The sequence below is a fragment of the Saccoglossus kowalevskii genome, chromosome 20 (genome assembly GCF_978046115.1).
Source record: "Saccoglossus kowalevskii chromosome 20, keSacKowa6.1, whole genome shotgun sequence".
Taxonomy (NCBI): Eukaryota; Metazoa; Hemichordata; class Enteropneusta; family Harrimaniidae; genus Saccoglossus; species Saccoglossus kowalevskii.
In genome coordinates this window covers 6,904,749-6,926,624 of record NC_140660.1, presented here as the reverse complement: position 1 = coordinate 6,926,624, position 21,876 = coordinate 6,904,749, and the positions used below count along the sequence as shown (strand labels likewise).

General features: G+C 37.3%; 1 protein-coding gene across 2 annotated transcripts in view; it reads right to left on the bottom strand.

The window, feature by feature from the left end:
* Nucleotides 1–12,437: 12,437 nt before the first annotated feature.
* LOC100372683 (aminopeptidase N-like) overlaps nucleotides 12,438–21,876 on the bottom strand; it is a 53,108-nt gene continuing 43,669 nt past the window's right edge. The window contains exons 16-17 of one of the 2 annotated variants that reach the window (XM_085494728.1): nucleotides 20,105–20,186; nucleotides 12,438–16,034 (exon numbers count right to left, since the gene is read on the bottom strand). In XM_085494728.1, the coding sequence (XP_085350854.1) occupies nucleotides 15,894–16,034; nucleotides 20,105–20,186 (223 nt within the window). In that variant the 3' untranslated portion in view covers nucleotides 12,438–15,893. Of the gene's footprint in view, nucleotides 16,035–19,665; nucleotides 19,748–20,104; nucleotides 20,187–21,876 lie in introns of both variants that reach the window. The other variant, XM_085494729.1, reaches the window with a different exon arrangement.

The window sequence follows — 21,876 nt, the reverse complement described above, 5'->3', positions numbered from 1 at the left end:
ATTGATCATATTCAGGATTCGCCCCGACTATTAAAAGTATTTAAAGATTTAAAACATAATCGCCCTTAGAATTATATTTATCCGAATCAGGATTACGTGGCTCTTATGGTGTGTGGATTCAAAGAAAGTTGTAGTTTTAAAAAGTAATTCCTAATAACAGCGCAGATATAGTTACTGACCTGTTGTGGGCCCCTCTTCTCTGTCAACCAGAAGTAGATAGTTTTAAAAATACCCTGTGAAACCGTAGGGCAGTGCCGATCACACGTAAACACACTGAAATAACGGCCATGCGACAAAGACAGTCGACTTCGACGTGATATTCACACACAGGACCTACCCGAACGGCATATCCCCGGAGGACTTTCCCATGTCGGTGACGTCACACATTCCATCGCTTCTTCGGTACGAGTTGTGAAGATCTCACAACGCTTGAATAAAAAAAAAACTTTGAAGTCCTCTTTTTTCTCTTCGTCGTGAATCCGCTCTCAATATGGCTGGTACTCTACTATACACTGGGGTGGCTGTTAATATTTGACACGCTCTGAAAGACTGTGTAGCAATCCACGACTGGGCTGACCACTCACGGTGTCGTCTTAAAACGGGGTCACTACAGAACCACTTGAGTTACATATTGAGGTCATGACCCCAGTTTCCGCTCTTGTCGAGTGACGGCGCATGTGCGATGTGAAGTTAATCCACGAGTTGTTGGTAGGCACACAAGTAAGATAGGCCTTCGTCACGGTGTTATACAAACAAGAGCGAATTGTTAAAAATCCAGAAGTTTGGATTAAATTTAAAAGTTGTACTCTGAGATAATTTGTCATGTATGTTTCGGTAAAAATATTAATTGACGTTATCGACTTGTGTTGCATTTTACATATAGTCTTACAGAAAAAACTGTCAATATTAGAATTATTTTTCTAATAAATTATTACAACCATACTCATAACTTCATATGACTGTTCGCTATATGACGAGGCTTTTTATAATAAATTATAATAAATATCCCAATATGTGAGATATCAGTTCTTTTCAAATATTAGATGCCGGAGTTTTGGACGGCATTTGGAGACGCGCCATACCTATGAAACGCGCCTTCTTGTGACAAAGCTTCGTTGACGCAGACGAAATTACAGCGCTTTTACGCCACAACGTGCAAGTTTCCAAGGTAACGGCGGAAATCGAAACAGGGAAAAGGGGAAGTAGTTAGCGGCCCTGGATAGTTTCGTATTAAATTGCAAATAGAACATACGCCAGTTTCTCACTATTTTAGTTTGCACTGACTCTACCATATCCTCGGGGGTGGACATCCGGGCATTTTCACCGCCTGGCAACCGGAGGCGGTGAAAACAATGGCCCAAAACTCGCAGAAAATGGTATTTTGGGATGATTGTTAAGACTTCTCTGAACAGTGTAACAAGATTATCCCTACGTGTGTAACATATATAAATTTGGTTGTTCAGGATTACTTCAAAGTTGAGTTTGTGTTGTTTTCTCGAATTTTCACCGGCTCGACTGGCGTTCCACAGCAGCGCGCACAGAGCCCATAGAAATGCATGTACAGTGGTGCGCGTCTTAGCAACGTGGAACGTCTGTGACGTAGCTCCGCCCCCGAGGATACATTGGTGCGCGTCGTAGCAACGTGGAACGTCTTGTGACGTAGCTCCGCCCCCGAAGATACTAGTACACTAACAAAATCACCGGGGGGGGGGGTACAGGTAAATACAGGTAAACGTTGGTATTATCCAACAACCGTAAAATGTTTATGGATGCCTTTTTACTCTCATGGCTGTGTTGATAACCCTAATTTCAACAGCTTCACCATGATGAAGAATTAGTTTTTACAAACACACACGGCGCCATTCTGTGCGCAGCTATGCGCAACACTGCGTTTCAGTTCGAGCTGCACACTGCTTTAGTATAGGTTTATGTCAACACAATTCTCTTTCAACAAATATACTGTGCATAATATACTGTCAAAGCACAAAAAATACGTAACAAAACGATGCCGTCACAAGTCAAATCCCACGGACTCGCAGTTTATTTAGGTAGACGAACTGTCCAATCGCAGATCGAATGTTTCGAAGCACGTAGCTGAGCGCGCTGACGAAACTCGCGGTAAGCGCGATTAAAAATCACGCGAAATCGCTTCAAAATCTATCAAATAGTGAATATTGAAAACCTGGCAAACAAATCATTTCATGAATGTTGCCGCGTATCATGTTCTCTTTCATGTTATTGGCGTAAGTCAGGGAGGAAGTAGCCTAACATGTAGGAGTGAGTAGCGCCCTCGCCGGCCGACCGGTATCAGCTCTCACTTGTCTACCTGTAATGCGCGATTCTGATTGGCTGTCATGTACATATTTCTCACAATTGGCGCAGATTTAGACTATTAAATATTCCATATAACTTTGGAGCGACACAGTCGTCTCACAGAGCGTTGCATTCTGGGATACCTCTCATACAATGACGTAAAAAAGGGTCAGATAAAATGCTGTTTTCTCATTGGTTGGCAGCTATAATTAAGCTACTCATTAGCATAAAAAAATCACTCAAAGACGTGGACCTAACGCTAGGGGAGAATAGTAAGAGTCAAGTTGTGGAAATATTGCGTCATCGACAGAGAAGAATGGACGTTTAATAGATAGACAACATAGGACGTTTTCCCTTCACCGTTCAAACAATTTAGGCAATACTGTGAATAACATAACTATTTGGGCATGTTTACATATTGTTTCGCTTTCACTTTCACTTATTTTGATTTTGTGTAGCAGGCCGATGACATTAGAATAGTGTAATACATTCGTACTACATTGCGCCCTCTAAAGACAAACTACGATAGATGTCGATGGGTATCGTCTTGAAGCCTACTAATAAATTAAAATACCCAGAATTTGTTCATTTTGCAATAAATTGTACTCCAAGGCAATATAAGGATATTGACCTAAAAAAAGTTGGGGGTCACCAGCCTTTTTTTTCGAGAAATTGATGGTTGTATTTTAGTTGAAAGTCGCAATTTTGACTCTATTATAATGCTTTTACCATATTTTCCTATGCAATATGCAATATATTATTGCAATATCTCAAAATCTAGCCTGGTGACATAAGCTGAAAAAATCATATATTGTTGATGATGGAGTACATTTTGTTATTATGAATTATTTAAAAATTCTGGTTTTAAAAAGTGTTAAAAATACATTTTTTCTTCAACATTGTGTTCTATGGAATTGTTCTAAAAATAGCAATTTTCAAGAAATATTAGGACACATTTCTCAAAAGGCTCAACTCTAACACACAAAATAATGTTATTTCATTGTACCATGAGATATTAGCTTCATGATTGTACATAATAAACTAATGAACATTGTCATGCGATTTATGACCAATTTTGTTAAAAATTATGAGTAGTGAAATTATTTCATATACCTATCTGGACATTACATCGAGGTCGGACATTGCGCTCTAGCGCCCTGTTCCCGTCCAACTGACCAGAATTACTTTTCAAATAAAAGTGAAAGCTGATTCTCTACCAACACTCCCAGGCAACAGTGAGAGGATGGCGCGTGACCCTTGTTACGCAGGATGGAGAAGGCTAGGAGCAGAGATACAGCGCGGGACTCCGTGACGTTAAGCGGCGCCGCGGGCGCGCCGTTGACGCGATGGAATGGCCGCGGAACACCACGAACGTTCTGAACGTGTTTTAAAAGGTAATTTAGAACACCTGGAACAAACTGGACCTGTGTGATTGTCGGCATCATTTGACATCAAAATGTTGCCTTAGTGATTTTCATTTCGTCTCGTCAAGGTAGGAACTGTCCCCGGGCTGGGGAGGGGGAGCTCTATGATACGATGTGGTAAACGATCCTCGAAACTTGTGAACAAAATGTTCAATGTCTTCATCATAGTAGTGGACCTCCAATGCTTCGCTATTTTTGGTAGAACAGGTTACCGTGACTAGTACCAGTTTTAACAAAAAACATTTGAATTCAGGGAAATTTCGCGACATATTCCTCAATATATTAGTATATTCAGTCACTGACATTCAAATAATATTTAAAAACGTAACATAGCAGACCGGGGTAATATCCATGATTTTACTCAACTAACATGATACATCTTTATAGAATTTCGCCGGTTAATGTAAATCTCGCCCCTTTTCTCGGTCCAGGTAATAAACAACACCATGGCAATGACATGCGCATATGTATTTAATGTGACTCCGGTCAGTGCCGGAGAAATAGTACCTCCAACAGCTTTTCAAGAAGAAAAAAAACAGTTTAAAACGAAAATTATACTACTATGTTATTGTTCTCGACAATGGATTCGGAATTGAGACATTTCTAATTTGAAGCTAGCCCCGAGTACAGTCCTGTATGTTGCTTTGGGGTCAGAATGATCAGCGGAAGAAGGCCAACCTACAGGACTGAACTCAGGGCTAATTTGATGCCGGAACTGGGAGCATATACAATTAGAATACGAACGCGAATTCATGTCTCCGAGGTTAGAAGGAGAGAAGTATATTGACTTGTGTATTAGAAGAGAACAGGCGTATGATACGAAGGGGAAACCAAAATTATCTCGACAACAGTGTGTCCATAGGGGGATTACCATTCACGGTCACTCTATTCGCCATTCCCATAAGTCGCGCCCTCTACCGACAGAGCATTTCCGTGACGTCAAAATGACGCAAGACAATGTCGTTCAACTCGACAACTGTGTTTGTGTAGTCTATCACCCAGAATAAAATTAAATTCTTCAAGCATATTGATAACTACGCATCAAAATGAAATCGACGATTTGAACTGCTTTTGTGTCATCCAATTACGTCATGGAAACGCGTCGCCGCCAGAGGGCGCAACTTATTTATCTTTGTCTACAAGCGTTTCTTTGCTAGTGAGAGGATGCGGCCATTACACTGGAATATAATTCTATTCGTAGATCACACGCAATGAAGACGATACTAGTTATACCAATTGTTCTGATAATCTGCCATGTTAGTGTCGCCACCCCTGTAAAACGTACTAAGGTAAGAATGAAGATGTTTTGTTAAAGTAGAAGCCTACTCATAATTGAAAATACCCAGAATTTATTAATTTTGCAATGAACTATACTGCAAGGCAATATAAAGATATTGACTTAAAAAGTTTGGGGTCACCAGCTTTATTGTCGAGAAATTGATGATTGTATTTTAGTCGCCATTTCGGCACTAGTATAGTAAGTATATTATGCAACATCTCAAATTCTAGCGTGATGACATAGGCTGAAAAAATCATATATTGTTAATGATGAAGTACTTTTTATTGTTCTGAATTATTCAAAAAATCTGGGTTTTAAAAAGTGTCAAAAATGGATTTTTTCTTTAACATTGTGTTCTATGGAATTATTAAGACACGTTTCTCATAAATCTTAATAGTAACACACAAAATAATGCTATTTAATTGTACCAGGAGACATTAGCTTCATGATTGTGATTTATGACCAATTATGAGTAAGTTTCTACCTTAAGAAGTGGAATAAAAACGAAAGCGTTGTCATATTTATACACTGCGTTGAGGGTGGTGCTTTATCGTGGTGACCACACAACTCCAGGAACGTCGATGTTGTCGATAACTTGCTCACAGGCATGTTATTGCACGCAATGCACTATGGGAGAAAACTTCCCATTGTATATAATGAAATAGTATTATCACACCAAAAATTTCTAAATTGAATGTTTCAACTCATACCACTTCTAACCTTTTCATCACCAGACTTTTCCCAAAAAAATTTTCTGCAATTTTTTTCTTTTTTTGGCTATTTTTGTTTCAATCTTCTGGACGACAGTGCGGACTATAAACGAGACTATTTCGTGAATTTTTGATGAAAAGAGGGAATTGGTGGCGAAAAGGCTAACAGTCTGAGGTTTCAACAGTACAATGTATTAGGATTAATATAAATAATAATATATGTTGATAAACACTGATTTTCCCACAATCCATTGCGTTCTTCCAATAAAAATCACGAGTACGTGTTTACCGAGTTAAAGCTCAGTAACGTCACGTCTCAGTTTGTAATCGTTGGTCTGCGCATGCGTGACCACCTTTATCAACGATCGTTTTTTCTTTGTTCTTATATTTTCAGAGAAACTCGCCATGTTTGTCTGATTACGATTGTCTGCCGTACGAACACTGTTACTTGCACTCGCTCAGTACTCCATTTGGTGGGATATGTCAAGATAAACCGTCGGTAAGTTTAATAAAACCGCTGCAATAAGACCGAATATATTGCACCAATAACAGATTGCAATGCATGACGGGATTTATTGTAGCGAAGACAATAAATAACGTAATCGATAGAAGGCGCAACGCATCAGGTTTCGACCAGTATAAGTACGTGATTTTGTTATCACTGCCGAGACCTCGCGTAATGCGTGATCTGATTTCTGCCACAAAAATTATTGGATTTTCAGCTTTTTTTTTTTAAATATAGTTTATGAAATCTTTATCTTTCTTTATCAAACTGCGTTTGGATGAACTTTCTTTATTTAAATTGACCATCATCGAAGGTGTATAGTGTATTATTGAGCGTGGAAATACCCCGAACAAATGTTTGTCGAATCCCACGGAATTTTTTTGACGCTACTGCGATGTTATGGCCTTTCTTTGGTCTGTTTCACGTTTCACGCATAACGCGGGATCTCACAGTGAACGGAAAACGGTCCTTTTCAGATTTTTTTCTTTTAATTTATAATTTAAACATTGTTTTGCTGGCAATACAATTTTAAAGGGAGGTGGTCGTCGCGCCACGCATGCGCGAGATATGGGTTTCATATAAACAAAGATGGCGTTTTTGACTTTTGCGCAGAGTATTAACTGAAAGGTTACCAACATTAATTAGGTAATTTCTTCGTTGATTAGAAAGTATCGAAGGAGTCGCCGGCGGTAATTAGTGCTAGGGGAGCCAAAGTCAAAATTCGTACTTGTGATTTCATTAGAAAAGCGCACTGGATTGCGGGAAATATGAATAACAAATGTGGCACATGCGCGGCACGACGACCATCGCCTTTTAATGTAGAAAAGCATATATGTATACATTGTATCTTTTGGTAATTTATGTTTCATGTTCAGGGTCGTCAGATGCGAGATGCTTCCCCCATAAATTACGATTATTACGAAAATATCAACAACAACGATGCACAATACGACAATCCGGTTGTCGGTAACCAGTACGATGACGGAACCCTTCAGGAGGAAACGCTGGATTACGAAAACAACAAAATTGCGCAGTTCGATAATGTGGGAGCTCAAGCAACACTGAAACCAGCGCCCTTCGACTTGGAGCAAAATATGGTAAACCCGGAGGATAACACTCACGACGAGATGAAACTACGCGACTTCGGCCACGTGTACGTCATCCATGGTGATGACGATGACGTCAACGGATCGCCGGGGGCTGTGATTGGCGCAGACGGCACCGTGTACGGCACTTCGAACGACTATGATGAAAGCGTGTTTGTGAATGCCCCGCCAGTACACGGCAATGACATCATCGATGAGGGCGTACACAACGTGGACAACTTTGTGGAAGTGGACTACTTGAACCCGATTCAACTGAATCAGGATCAAATTGGTGAGAATTTTTTTCTATTGAAAAAGACAGGGCCAGTATGGACGATGTTGAGTATTTGAAACTACCAAATTAATCTGGGCAACAAATTGATACATTTGAGCATGACTTTCCACACCGTAGTTCCGGTCACACATGATATTAGCAAATGCGCCAATGCTTTGAGTTTCCGGTACGTACTATTAATTCATTGCGCATGTGCATTCAACCCAGTGCTATATACACGTGCAGACTACTGGTTTACATAAACTCACAAACGTCCATATTCCGGGTTCAATCTTATACATTTCATTGTTTTAAATTAGAGAAATATATAGTATGAACAATTGACCATTTTCCGTTCACTGCGAGAATCACGCGTTATGCGTGAAATCGAACGTAAATACAGGACAAACAAATTGCGTCAAACATCGCGTGGGGTTTGACAAACGCGAAAATATTTTAAGGGATTATATTTCCATGCTTACTAACGTGCTGTACACATTTGATGATGGGCAATTTCGATGAAGTAAAGGTATTCAAACGCAATATTCCCCTGTCAAAGATCGGCCTTTCCATGTGAGCTACGAAATAAAGAAATTCGAGTTCAAAATCAAATCGTTCGATTTTTGCGGCAGACGTTCGACGCGTGTCTTTCATGCATCTCGCGCGATCTCGCAATTGTACGGAAAATCACCTATTGTGGGATATGTATGTAGGAGTAACAACAGTTTTAGTTTGGTGCGCCCTCTCTAAATCTGCCGCTGTTTATAAATGAACAAACTTGATCTCAATGACAAATAAATAAAATTGAACTGAGAAAGTGACTAGCCAAGACTAAGATTAGATCAAAGGATGGTGTTGTCAATTAGAGTAAAGCGGGGAATATGTCACGTTTTTGCATTTTTTTTTATTACTCATAAACAAAAAAATACAGCGTGTTGTTGTTTATAAACAGGCGTCTACCCATGAGTCTTTGCGTTTTCAGCGCGCGTTGTTATCGTCGATTGGGACACATAGATACATTTGGGACACATAGATAGATTAGGTGTCGAAAATAATAATCCTGTGATCGGGTAGATTAGATTTGATTGAACCAAGACTAAGATTAGATTGAGCTAAGCTGAGCTAAATTAATCAAATTTAACCTAAACATGTAAATCTAACGTTGAGTATAATTTTCACTGTTTTTACTTAAAGCGGGAGGGCCGTCACCTGCGCACGCGCGGGAATTGAGTCCCAAGCGACGATAACAACACACACTAAAAACGCAAAGGTTCATGGATGGATGCTTGTTTGTAAACAATGACACGCTATGGCCATCTGACGCATGCGCAGGTGACGACTCCCCCGCTTTAATTTCTGTTTTGCTTATCTGTTTAAATGTGACCAGATTGACACACAACCGAAGACGCTATAGCGTTTAGATTGTAGACGCTAAAGCATATGGGAAATCCCTCACAAAGCAGCGATGCGCGGTAAAGATAAGAAGTTACACGCAGACGCCATATGGGCGTACACCTCTCGGGCTCTTATCACGGTGTTTTGATACACTGTTAGCTGCAGTGAGGCGAACGCACGTCAGAAATATACACGCCTACCTACGCTGTTTTTATTGGTTGTTAATATCACTGCGCGTCACTGCTCTATAATGATTTATTCACTTGACGCGCACCAGCAACATACACGCTTACCTACGCTGTTTTTATTGGTTGTTAATATCACTGCGCGTCACTGCTCTATAATGATTTATTCACTTGACGCGCACCAGCAATATACACGCTTACCTACGCTGTTTTTATTGGTTGTTAATATCACTGCGCGTCACTGCTCTATAATGATTTATTCACTTGACGCGCACCAGCAATATACACGCTTACCTACGCTGTTTTTATTGGTTGTTAATATCACTGCGCGTCACTGCTCTATAATGATTTATTCACTTGACGCGCACCAGCAATATACACGCTTACCTACGCTGTTTTTATTGGTTGTTAATATCACTGCGCGTCACTGCTCTATAATGATTTATTCACTTGACGCGCACCAGCAATATACACGCTATACTGTCAGCTGTTGTAATGTATACCATGTTATTGACAGGTCCGAGCGGAATAGAAACTGATGTTGATATACCTGATTACGTAGCGCACAGTCCAGGTGATTTAGAAGCTGCGGCAAATTCTGCTTCCATGGAAACCAATGGCAAATATGAAGAGGATTACGGGTATGGGGATACGCCGCAAAACAACGCCCTCTATAATAACCATTTGATAGGGCAAACGACAGGTTACAATTCAAAGTTTCCTACAACCAATCATCAAACAGGAAATAGTAACAATGGTTATGGTCAAGGTTCACCACGACATGGTAGTCATAACAACCAGCACGGTTTTAACAATTATGGTCATCGGCAAAATGCACAGCAAAATCCCGATTACAATAACGCATTGTCAAATCATCAACAAGGTTACAATAATGCATTGCCCAATCATCAACAAGGTTACAATAACGCATTGCCCAATCAACAACAAGGTTACAATAATGCATTGTCAAATCATCAACAAGGTTACAATAATGCATTGCCCAATCAACAACAAGGTTACAATAATGCATTGCCCAATCAACAACAAGGTTACAATAATGCATTGCCCAATCAACAACAAGGTTACAATAATGCATTGCCCAATCAACAACAAGGTTACAATAATGCATTGTCAAATCATCAACAAGGTTACAATAATGGTTACAATAGTCCTTTATCACAAAATGGAGGACGGGAAAACAGCGACAATTACAATGCATTTTCACGTCAACAAGGCAGAAATGGCGTACATCAGAATAATTTTCAAAGCAGTGGCGCTCTCAATAGCAATTATAATAATGGATTACCAGGTCAGCAACTGAATGGTGACCATGGTATCAACAATCCAAGCTTATCTCAATACGAACAAAGAAATAGCACCCCCAACAGCACTGAACAAGTCAATCATCCACTGGGTGGCCTAGATCAGGCTAACAGCGCCACCAAAGTTGGTAACCAGGAACAAGATTATACTAACAATGGTGAAGGTCAAAGTTCACAAGTTTTTAACATACAAGATTATCATGCAAATTTGGCTGACTCTCCGAACGCTGTCGACACTGGAGAAGAAAATGACGAAATTCAATTAATTGAGGAAAATGAACCAGTTTATCACCCCGACAACAATCCCGGAAATGTAGCAGGAATGAATTCTGTCATGAATTCCGATACAGATAATGGAAATGCCTTTATAGACGACTACTAGAAACTTCTGCAGAGGTCAACGATCAGATGTTGAATGATGAATTGGCAAGTGTTAACATGGCCCTTTTTTAGTTATTTAAAAAAATCGATGTTTTGGGCAATGACACTTTATTATTATAATGCACATTTGTTTTAAAATACCAGTAACCAAATTTTTCCTCATTTGCATAATTTGGGGAGTCAACTTGAACTATCATCTACACAAATGCATCAAGCTGCTCTTCAGTTTGAAGAAGTTGGCGACTGACAGACAGACGACAGACAGACCGACATACATTGATCACATCTTCTGTAGTCAAATGAGCAAATAGTGTGAAATGTAGACTAAGAGTCAAGTACAGACCGTGCATAACTTAAAGCACGATAGTTGTCGTGCCACGCATGCGCGAGATATATGGGTCTCATATAAACAAAGATGGCGACTTTGACCGTTGTGCAGATCAACGAGTACTGACGGAGACGTTTCCAAGCTTTAATTAGGTATTTTTAGGTGATTGGAAGGTATCAAAGGAGTCACCGGCGGTATTCAGTGCACATGCGCAGTGCGACGACCACCACCTTTTAAGTTCCATGCTGGTTAATAACTGGTTTTGCAATTTCATTAAAATTTGCAATTTTTAAAGTGATTATCATTATCATCAATAATTTCAACTTACACTTTGTGGTATTTACCAATGTCACTAATGTGAAACATACAGTACAGTCAGTCGTAACTTAAAGCAGGGGAGTCGTCACTTACGCATGCGTCAGGTGGCCATAGCGCGTCATTGTTTACAAACAAGCGTCTACCCATGAGCTTTTGTGTGTTTAGTGTGTGTTGCTATCGTCGCTTGGGACTCAATTCCCGGGCGTACGCAGGTGAGGACCCTCCCGCTTTAACTTCCAAGCTGGCTAGTAGCTGGCTTAGCCTTTTCATAAAAAAAATTATAATTTGTAAACCAATCATTATTGTTATTAATAATTTAACTTATATTTTGTAGTATTTACCCTTGTTACTACCGGTAATACAAGATGGATTTAGGTACATTACAATGTACAATATAGATATGTATCAGTTTTAAGAGCAATCTAGCTTGTTGAAGCGCGGTGGTCAAATTTCATGTAAATAAACAATGTATTTTACACGTGTTGTATACGTCGCTATGAGTCCCATATCGAACAGAACGCGGCACGACGGCTACCGCCCTTTAAGTTACTCGTGGATCGTACTTTTGACCAATCAGAATTTGAGAAAAAAATCCTTTTTTCTGTATGTACCCCCACCATAAACCTACACTCCCAGCCCCCCTCAATTCAATTGTATATGTTCAACTCGATAACTATAGGTATCCTTAGGAGGGGCATATACAATTAAATTTGGACGTGCTGGAGGGGTAGAGCTCGGGGCTGGGTGTCCAAATGGAACTCTTTCCTTCTTTAACTTTTTTTTTTTTGAAATTTTTTATATATTTTTTTTAACTTTCTCTAGAAACTCCATTTTTGTGCAGATTTTTTTTTTTTTTTTTCACAACATTGTGTAGAAATATATGGTGAGAAAAAATTGTAATGGATGAAATAGTAAACATTTGTTGTAATTTGTTTCGTTTATTAATATGTGATTATTCAGTAACATCTTGGTGGAGTAAAAACAAACAAATAAAACATATATCGCACACAAAAAATGTATTGCCTTCATTGTGTTCATTGTAAAGACTTTATATATGCAACACAAATTTTATATATCCAATCAGCTTGCAGCTTATGAAACAGCTTCTTTAGGCAACCAATCACACTGCTTGATAAGATGTATGGTTGTATGCTGATTGGCTAGCAAAATTCATCTAAATAAATCGAAACTTGGTGATTTGTTGTTGACTGTATATAGTATGAGGACAATTCCTTTCGTTGCATGAATGGGAACAAATATGTGATTTTTCATCAGTATTTTTGTTGAAAACCAGATGCTGGATAAAATATGTTTCTTACACATTCTTTCTCGCAAACTGTCAACTGTGACTGTCGATACTAGAGTACAGAATAAAAAAATAGCGCATGAAAAAATTACATTTGAAGAAAGTGAAAAATACATTTTGTGAATTCAGTGAGTGAGTGAGTGACTTTACAAAATATCTAATAAGGCCGTTTAAGCTGAATTCACAATTTGCAGTACTGAGCAATGCATTATGGGAGAGAAATACATATTCTGCACTAAGCATATGTGCAAGCCATTATGGGAAGTTACCATGGTAATGAGGATATGTAGAAAGCATGAGTTGGAGATCAAATTACATTACATTTTTCACTTTCTTAAAAAGTGTCAAAAAATGCAATTTTTCTTTAACACTGTGCTCTATGGAATTGTTCTAAAAATAACAATTTTCGAAAGATCTTAGAACAAGTTTCTCAAACTACGTCCATGTAACACACAAGAGAATGCTATTTCAAGTTGCCCTGGGAAAATAGCTTCATGATTTTAAACAATAAACCAATGAACATTGTCATGCGATTTATGACCAACTTTTTAAAAAGGCTACCACCTTAAAAGTCGGCAGTCGTCGCGCCGCGTCGTGTTCGATATGGGACTCATAGCGACGTGTACAACGCGTGTAAAATACATTGTTTATTTACATGAAATTCGAACACACGCTGCACGACGACCACCACGCTTTAAGTTACGCTTAGATCAACGTTTATTTCATCAAATCTACGAACTATAAATATTTGATTGACACTGGAGTGTAAATTTATTCTGAATAAAACTGGAATATCTGACTATATATAAAATAAAGACAATTTATCCGGGATTTTTTTTATTTAGCCGAAATCTGCTTTCATTGAAAACAGCAGCAGAGTTTTGAAACTGAATAACTATAATCGAACCGTTCTACGGCTTTCAGTCAACTATGAGTTTTCATTGGAAATTTTCGCATTTTATATATTATTGTCTGTGACTGTAAAAGCAATAAAACTTTGAGCGCCGTTTTCAACTTTTGACAAAATGATTTTGTAGTCTGCTCCTTCCAACATGAAATGTTGATAAAAACTGACAAACCTTTTGATCAAAAACTGAAAGTGATATCTAAAACTGTCTGTGTGGCTCAAAATGGTGATTAAATTTACTAAAAATTTGACAAAACGTGGAAATATTTGTATTGAATTTTGGGCGGGAACAAATTTCTCAAAAAGTTAACCTTTTCAACATCAGATTTTCTTATATCCTTCAATATTTCTGGAAATGAACCCTGATTTTGGAACCAATAGACAAAATTTTGGTCAATTTTAAGTTTAAGTAAAAAATTGGTTATTTTTGTCCCAATCTTCTGAATGAAAGTGCAGACGATAAACGGGACTATTTTGTGAATTTAAGATAAAAAGAGGAAACTGGTGGTGAAAAGGTTAAACACTCGGTTTCATTGCACCTGATGAGTTATATTTGCTATTAAAATTAAATTTATACGTGAACAAGTTTTACAGTAGAATTCATTGTTTCAGCGAAAAATCTGTGAATTTTAAAATCAAAATACACGGCGTGAAAATTAGAAGATTTATTCCTGAAAGAAAGTAGTTGAATTTATGAATGGGATACAGCCACAACTAAATTTGTTTTTTACAAATGTTGGAAATTTCAAAATAAAATTAATTACACAAGTACAAGATGTGTTTTATATACGATTTAAAAAAAAATTAATTCAAATTACAAATTGTTAAATTTACAATGAATTATAAATATGTAGGCAATTGCCAATACCTACCACTAGAGGGCACCTAGTGAGTGATGACATCCCACTAGAGGGCACTGTACTATCAACTTACAGAGACTAGACCACTTTCTCTGAAGTCGAAGAAATAGCATTTTGCATATGTGTGCATACCATTTTGGGATGTAACGTAAACTTACATGCGTGATATCGTGCTTCTGGGTTTACCAATCAACATCACAAAAATAAAATTCCGTTCTATCGACTATCAGTAAACTGACATGTTTGTATTTTCCGCCATGACAAAGCAGGAGTATTTTTGCCTCCCAGTCTCGCTACTTCCGGGAAAGTGGTCTATCTAATAAAGTGCCCCTACAGTTCAGTACCTACCACTAGAGGCCGCCTGTTTTTTTTTCAAAGCAGCTATTTTGCCTATCTTTAGCCGAACTGGTTCGTCAGATAATTTGTACCACTAGAGGGCACAATGCTTACCACTAGAGGGCGCCTGTTTTCCCAAGAGCTACTTTGCTTTATCTTTATTCTAACTGGTACTTGAGATAAATTGGTAAAATGGTTTGTAAAATTTTCATAAATGATAATCTCAGTTTATGAAATTATGATGCAGTCAATTAAAAATAACTAAAATGGTTTACAGAAATTTTTCAAGACGTTTCACAGTAATTTACACAAGTAATTACACCAAATGATAATTTCCATCCGGATAAAATGTCATGATAATTATAAAAGACCCCTTAACTTACTGTCAATTATGAAAGGGTTCCTTAACTTAAACAAACAAAGCCCTGGGCAACTTAATCATGAAATATAGCCCCAAATTAGGCTTGGGCGTCTGTAGTTATGCATCAAAATAGACCCCTTAACTCAGTAATCGTTATTCACCTTTTATCACGCAGCAGCCATTGCTGACTATTTGCACTCCTAGGCCCGCTTTCATAATAATTGATCGTATCAGCAGCGAACCGTACATATCATAACGTTTCAGCGATCCTGGATTTAGAGCGCAAATTAATCAACAATGGCCGCAGCATGGTATAAGAATGTTAGCTATTAAAGGTGACTTAGTTTTAAAAGTGGGCCCCCTAACTCAGAAAACTAAATTAGCAATAGGTGACTGAATTTGAAAAATGGTCCCTCTAATTTGGAAAACTAAATTAATCTTGGTTAACTGGAAATTATAAAAGTGGGCCCCCTAACTTAGACAAAACTTAAATAAATTGGTCATTGGGAAATGAGCATAATAATTGGTCAGCATTTTGAAAATAGGCCCCTTAACTTAAAAGTCTCAATCAAAGAGACCCCCCTAAGTGAGGTGATGGTCTGCATTATTGATTCTCCAACCACTCTTGAACTTGCTCAAAGTTGTTGTCCATCCATTTGATATTGGCTTTGGTGCTCTCGATGGCTTGTTCATACGCTCTTGCCGCAGACCCGAGGTTAGGATGATTGTCACCGAAATCAATCAACTGAAACAAAAAAACAAAAACAAAGACACATGTATAAGTCAGAGAAAATCATGGTTCAAGTCAACAAGATGCTGTCTATTATGGTGAGACTTGTACAAAAAGGGTTGTGGGCGCACGTACGGGTTAGTGTGCGCATGTGAGTATCCATGGTAACGTACTGAGGTCATGAAGACAGCGAATCAGTGATAACACAGAATTCTGTGACGTCTATGTTATTTACATAGCGATTCCAGACCAACCTTGAGTGTTAGGATTGGGGCTAGAATTAAACTCACCACATTACCATGAATCCCTATCACCATAAAAAAGGTTTATGATTAAATATTTTTTCCAATAGAAAATTATGTTTGTTTGGTCTGAAATTATTAAATAAATTATAGAAAAAATGAATAGATATATGCAAAATATTACACTAAAATCTGGTTTATATTATCTACTAGTACTGTCTGTAGTTGTACAAACTGTAGATCGCTCCACTTTCGCTGTTAGCGAGTTTTCGCGATTCAATGACATTCATTTCACGAAAGTCGTCTCGTAGGAACTCAGAGAAATTTTCACTGCTACCAAATTCATCTCTCGTGAAATTAATAGAGTTTTTTTTTGCGAAATTTAAGCGGTTTTGTGTTTCTACTATTCTTATGTTTTTTGATTGGTCTCCACTGACATGAAACACGCAAAACAAATTTAATTACATGGCGAAAAACAGCATAACAATTGATCCTACACCAAAAAACAGTTTTGTTGTGTTAAATTTTTTTTTCAGCTTGTCTGTAAACATGTACCAACAGCAAGCATAATAACACCACATGATAAATACTACTGTGAAATACTTTAATTTAGCTGGAATTGATTTTGGTGTTTCGTATGAAATTTATTTTCACTGATTTTTGCGAACTGAATGTAAAATATAGAAAAAAAGGTACTGTGAAATAATTTATTTTCACTGGAATTAATTTTCGCTGAAAAGACTTTTTTGGGTATTTTTCATGGAATTTATTTTCACTGATTTTTGGTGAGTTGAATGTAAAATATAGGAAAAAAGGTATATTCGCTGAATTTTATTTTCACTGAATCATCCCTTCAGGAAAAATAGCGAAAATTAATTCCAAGCGAAAATAAAGTTTTTACAGTATGTAAAATCAAAGTAAGTAAACCTATATTGCGTGCGTGACTGATTTCGTGAAGATCTTCAAAACGAAATCGCGAAAATTTGACTGCTGGTAAGTGACTTGTGAAGGTACAGAGTGAAATGTTGTGGCCCCAGATTTCCATCGTTTACACTTATTTTTTTTTTTTATGAAATGTGAATTTCATTTTACAGAATTACAAATTTTTAAACTGCAGTAAAGCTAAGAAGAAAAATATCTGTTCCTCATTTCCGCACGCATCATTTTGAACTATGCGCCCCAGACCTTTTTTTCCCTTCTAAAGCATTCCAAAAAGCTCTTGTACTTGCACTTGTTTCAAATTTCCCCCATTTTAGCTCGGTATTCAAAAAAAAAAAAAAAAAAAATCGCCTCACGATTTTGAAATTTACATGAAACGAGAAACAGAGAATTTTTTTTTCCTGGCCTAAGATAATATTGCTAACAACCATATATGGCGATTCGCTGGCGTAATAAAATGCCGGGAACGTTTGAAAACTTATTGTGTTACTGAATACACCTCAGTATGGTAATGCAAGATTTTCTGTTGCGTCAACGAATAATTTACGTTTGTCAATTACCTGTCAGAACGACTTGGAGGACAGACTTACTGCCAGTAGTCTTTTCTTATCAATGTTATTTAATTAATATATTTAAATAGACGTCCATGCCACTGTATTAAAAATGCCAATTTGATCGCCCAAAGACAGGACAACAAGGTTCTCATACAAATAATTCCTTCAAAACTCTGACAGCCAAGATCTGTTTATTCCGCCATCATTATTCTATTCAGAGGATGTCTTCTGAAGTGCGCCCTCTATGGCAACTTGAAGTCCCACCATTTTGTTTTACATTCATTGCCATACGCTAGGGCAGCTCTGATTGGACGAATGTCTTAGAGGCGCTTCCAATCAGATCTGTTTATTTCAGTTATGTGTGACCTCTTGGTTTAATCACACGCAAGTACGTTAGGAGGGGGAGGGTACATGTTTACATTGAGTGCCTGAAACAGTTTCTGATTGTACAAATATAAAGTACCAAATCAATTGCAGAAGTTATTTTCATGATTCAGTGAAAATAAAAACCAGCAAATATAATTTATTTCCTATATTTTACATTCAACTCATTAAAATCAGTGAAAATAAATTCCATAGAAAACACCCAAAAGTCTTTTCAGCGAAAATTAATTCCAGCTAATATAAATTATTTCTCAGTATTTTGATCATGAAACTTTGACCTGTACATAAAAATCCATAAAAGATTTTGCTGTGTATTAAATTTATTTTCACTGATTTTGACGAGTTGAATGTAAAATATAAGAAAAAGAGTATATTCTCTTGATTTGATTTTCACTGAATCATACCTTCAGCAAAAATAGTGAAAATTATTTCCAAGCAAAAATGAAGTATTTTACAGTGTTTTACAGTGAGTCGGGCGTGATCCAGAAAATTATTTCTCTGATGTGAGGGCGCACTTCCCGTAGCGTTACAAGGCTGGGCAATACGAGCTACGTGATAAATACGATTCCTGATGCTGCATGTTATGTATTACCAGGTCAGCATTATGATTCACTAAACATCAGTCAAGCAAGTGATTAACACCGAATAAACCGCATGGTAAATACTTTGTCATATTATAGTAAATATTTACTGGGAACTTGATTCGAACCAACGTTTGTGTATGGCACCAGATCGTCTAACTTCACAGCACGTCACGTCTTCCCCTCGGCCACCGATCAGGCGATGCTACGGGCTCACTATTCAATATTCACTAAATATCAGTCAAGCAAGTAAATAACACTTAATAAACGCCATGGTAAAATCTATGTCAAATTATAGTAAACATGTGCTGTGTGCTTGATTCAAACCAACATTTACATGCAGTGCCTAATTGCCTAACTTCTCGTCATGGCACGTCTTCCCCTCGGCCACCGATCAGTCAATTTGTCGGGCTCACTACTCGATATTCCTTCATACATACTTTTACAATACTATGATTACTCATTTTAAAATATACATAGACCAAACTGTTCTAAAAGAGAACTAAGTTATAACTCCAAAACAAAGACAAAGTGCATATTTTAACATGCACATACCGTAGTTAGTAACTAAGACAATATGCACAGTAACTATGACAACATTGCTTGTAATTATGACAATATGCATATAGTTGGTAACCAAGACGACAAGCCCAAAGTTAACTAAGATGACGAGCACTTGGTCAGTAACTATGACATGCACGTAGTTTGTAACTATGACAACATGCATATATTCGGTAACTAGGTAACTAAGGCGTCATGCACCAAGACAATTACATAGTTGGTATCAATGACGACAAGCACTTTAGTCAGTAACTATGACGTGCACATATTCAGTAACTATGACAACATGCGCATAGTTGGTAGCTAATGCAACATGCAGGTAGTTGGTAACTATGACAATGTGCACGTGGCTGGTAACTATGACGACATGCATGGTGGAGTATACCTGTGAGAGCTCAAATCGTGTGTTTAACTGAGACGTCAGCGCCGTCAACATTCTACTCCATGTGAATAAACTAGTACCAAACCTGGAAAGAAGGCAATCACATGATACAAATCAACCAATCACTCTTGAGATTCATTATGACCATATATGGACATACTGTTGTCAATATTACCTTATATGGCCATTATAGCAAATATACAATATATTGGTATATGAACATGTTTGCCATATATGGACAGGTTACCATTATTAACCTTATATGGGCATAATGGTAATTGTACCATATATGGGCATGACATGTTTACACACCATATAAGGAGATACTTGTGACAGCATATTACCATATATGGGCATGACATGTTTAAACACCATATAAGGAGATACTGGTGACAGCATATTTCCATATATGGGCACCATTACCAAATATGTACATACATACCTGTTGCAAATCGAATTCTGTATTCATTTGGTCAGTAACAGCGGTCAGCAGGCGAGCAAACGTAAAAGAACCGCTACCGTACCTATGACAACCAAGGGTTAGTCATGCAAGCAAGAACACAATAAACAGAACAGGTTAAAAAGCGGTGGTCGTCGCGCCATGCATTCGCGAGAAGTTTGGACTACTTTGGATGTTGTGCAGATCAATGAGTACAAAACTGAGCGTTGCTTTAACTACGTAATTTGTTCGATGATTGGAAGGTATCGAAGAAGTCATCGGCAGTAATTAGTGCAAGTAGTTCCAGGTTCAAAACTAGTACTGTAAAATCTGTATTAAAAGCCGCGGCTTCTATCAAAATGATACAATGCAACAGAGGGATGCGGCTTCTATTAGAGCATCTACACATATGAGAAATGGTGAATTTTTGGTTCTCAATTGTTCAAAAAGAATGGGTGCGTCTTCTATTTAAGAATGCGGCTTCTAATACAGATTGTACGATACTTGTGATTTTCATTAGAAGAGCGCATTGGATTGTGGGAAAATCAATTTTTATCAACACGAATATCGCACATACACGGCACGACGACCACCAGACATGCAACTTTGTGTTTCCCAAAGGATTCATAAATATGATTATCCCTTTTAAGTGCCATTGTCAATTTTTGACACTATCTACAAAATGGATTTGTATCGTTCGCTCCTCTCCACGTTAATTGTTTTGACAAAAGTTTTGATTAGAAACTAAAAATAATATCTGAAACTGTCTATATGGTCCAAAATGACGATAAAATTTAGTCATAGTCATAAAATTTTACAAAATGTGAAAATATTTGCACAGAATTGTGAGTGAAAAAAAAAAAATATCTGGCACTCAAAAAATTATTCGAAACGTTAAAGAAGTAAAGTAAAAAAGTTATTCAGTTTAGAAAAACACATCTCTGAAAAAAAAAATCATGCTAGGCACAAATTTTGTTTACATAATTAACGAAGAAATTAAAAAAAAAAATACATTAACTCATGCAGAATGTTGCAATCAAATTTCAGCGGGAAAAATGAGGTAAGAAAAAAAAAGGTAAGAAAGTATACAGAAAAAATGTTTGGAAAAACATCTTTATAAAAAATATACATGCCAGACACAGTCCACATTTACATTATCAATAAAACATATTAATTTAAGAAACATATATTATGAAATGGCAAGCAACATCAGATTTACAGACATAAACACATTTTATCATTATTGATATCATATAGGTTTTTATGCATGATCCCAAAGGTCACACTTCCTGGCACTTTGAGCTGTAAAGGTCACACATCCTGGCACTTTGACCTGTAAATCTTGGCACATATTACTGTAAAATACTTTTTGCTCTGAATTTATTTTTGCTATTTTCATTGAAGGAATGATTCAGTGTAAATAAAATCCAGCCAATATACCATATGTCTTATATTCAACTCTTTAAAAATCAGTGAAAATAAATTCCATACAAAATACCCAAAAGGTCTTTTCAGCGAAAATTAAATTTGGCTAAAATAAAGTATTTAATTATTGTTGTCCCATTAGCGCAAAATTATTCCTTCAGCAAAAATAGTGAAAATTAATTCCAAGCGAAAATAAAGTATTCTACAGTATTCCATAAACTTCTTTAAATTTGTTTATCATCGGCATACATATATATCATTGAATTTTGTCCTCATAGAAAGTACCAGGATGTGTGACCTTTCATAAAGTACCAGGATGTGTGACCTTTCATAAAGTACCAGGATGTGTG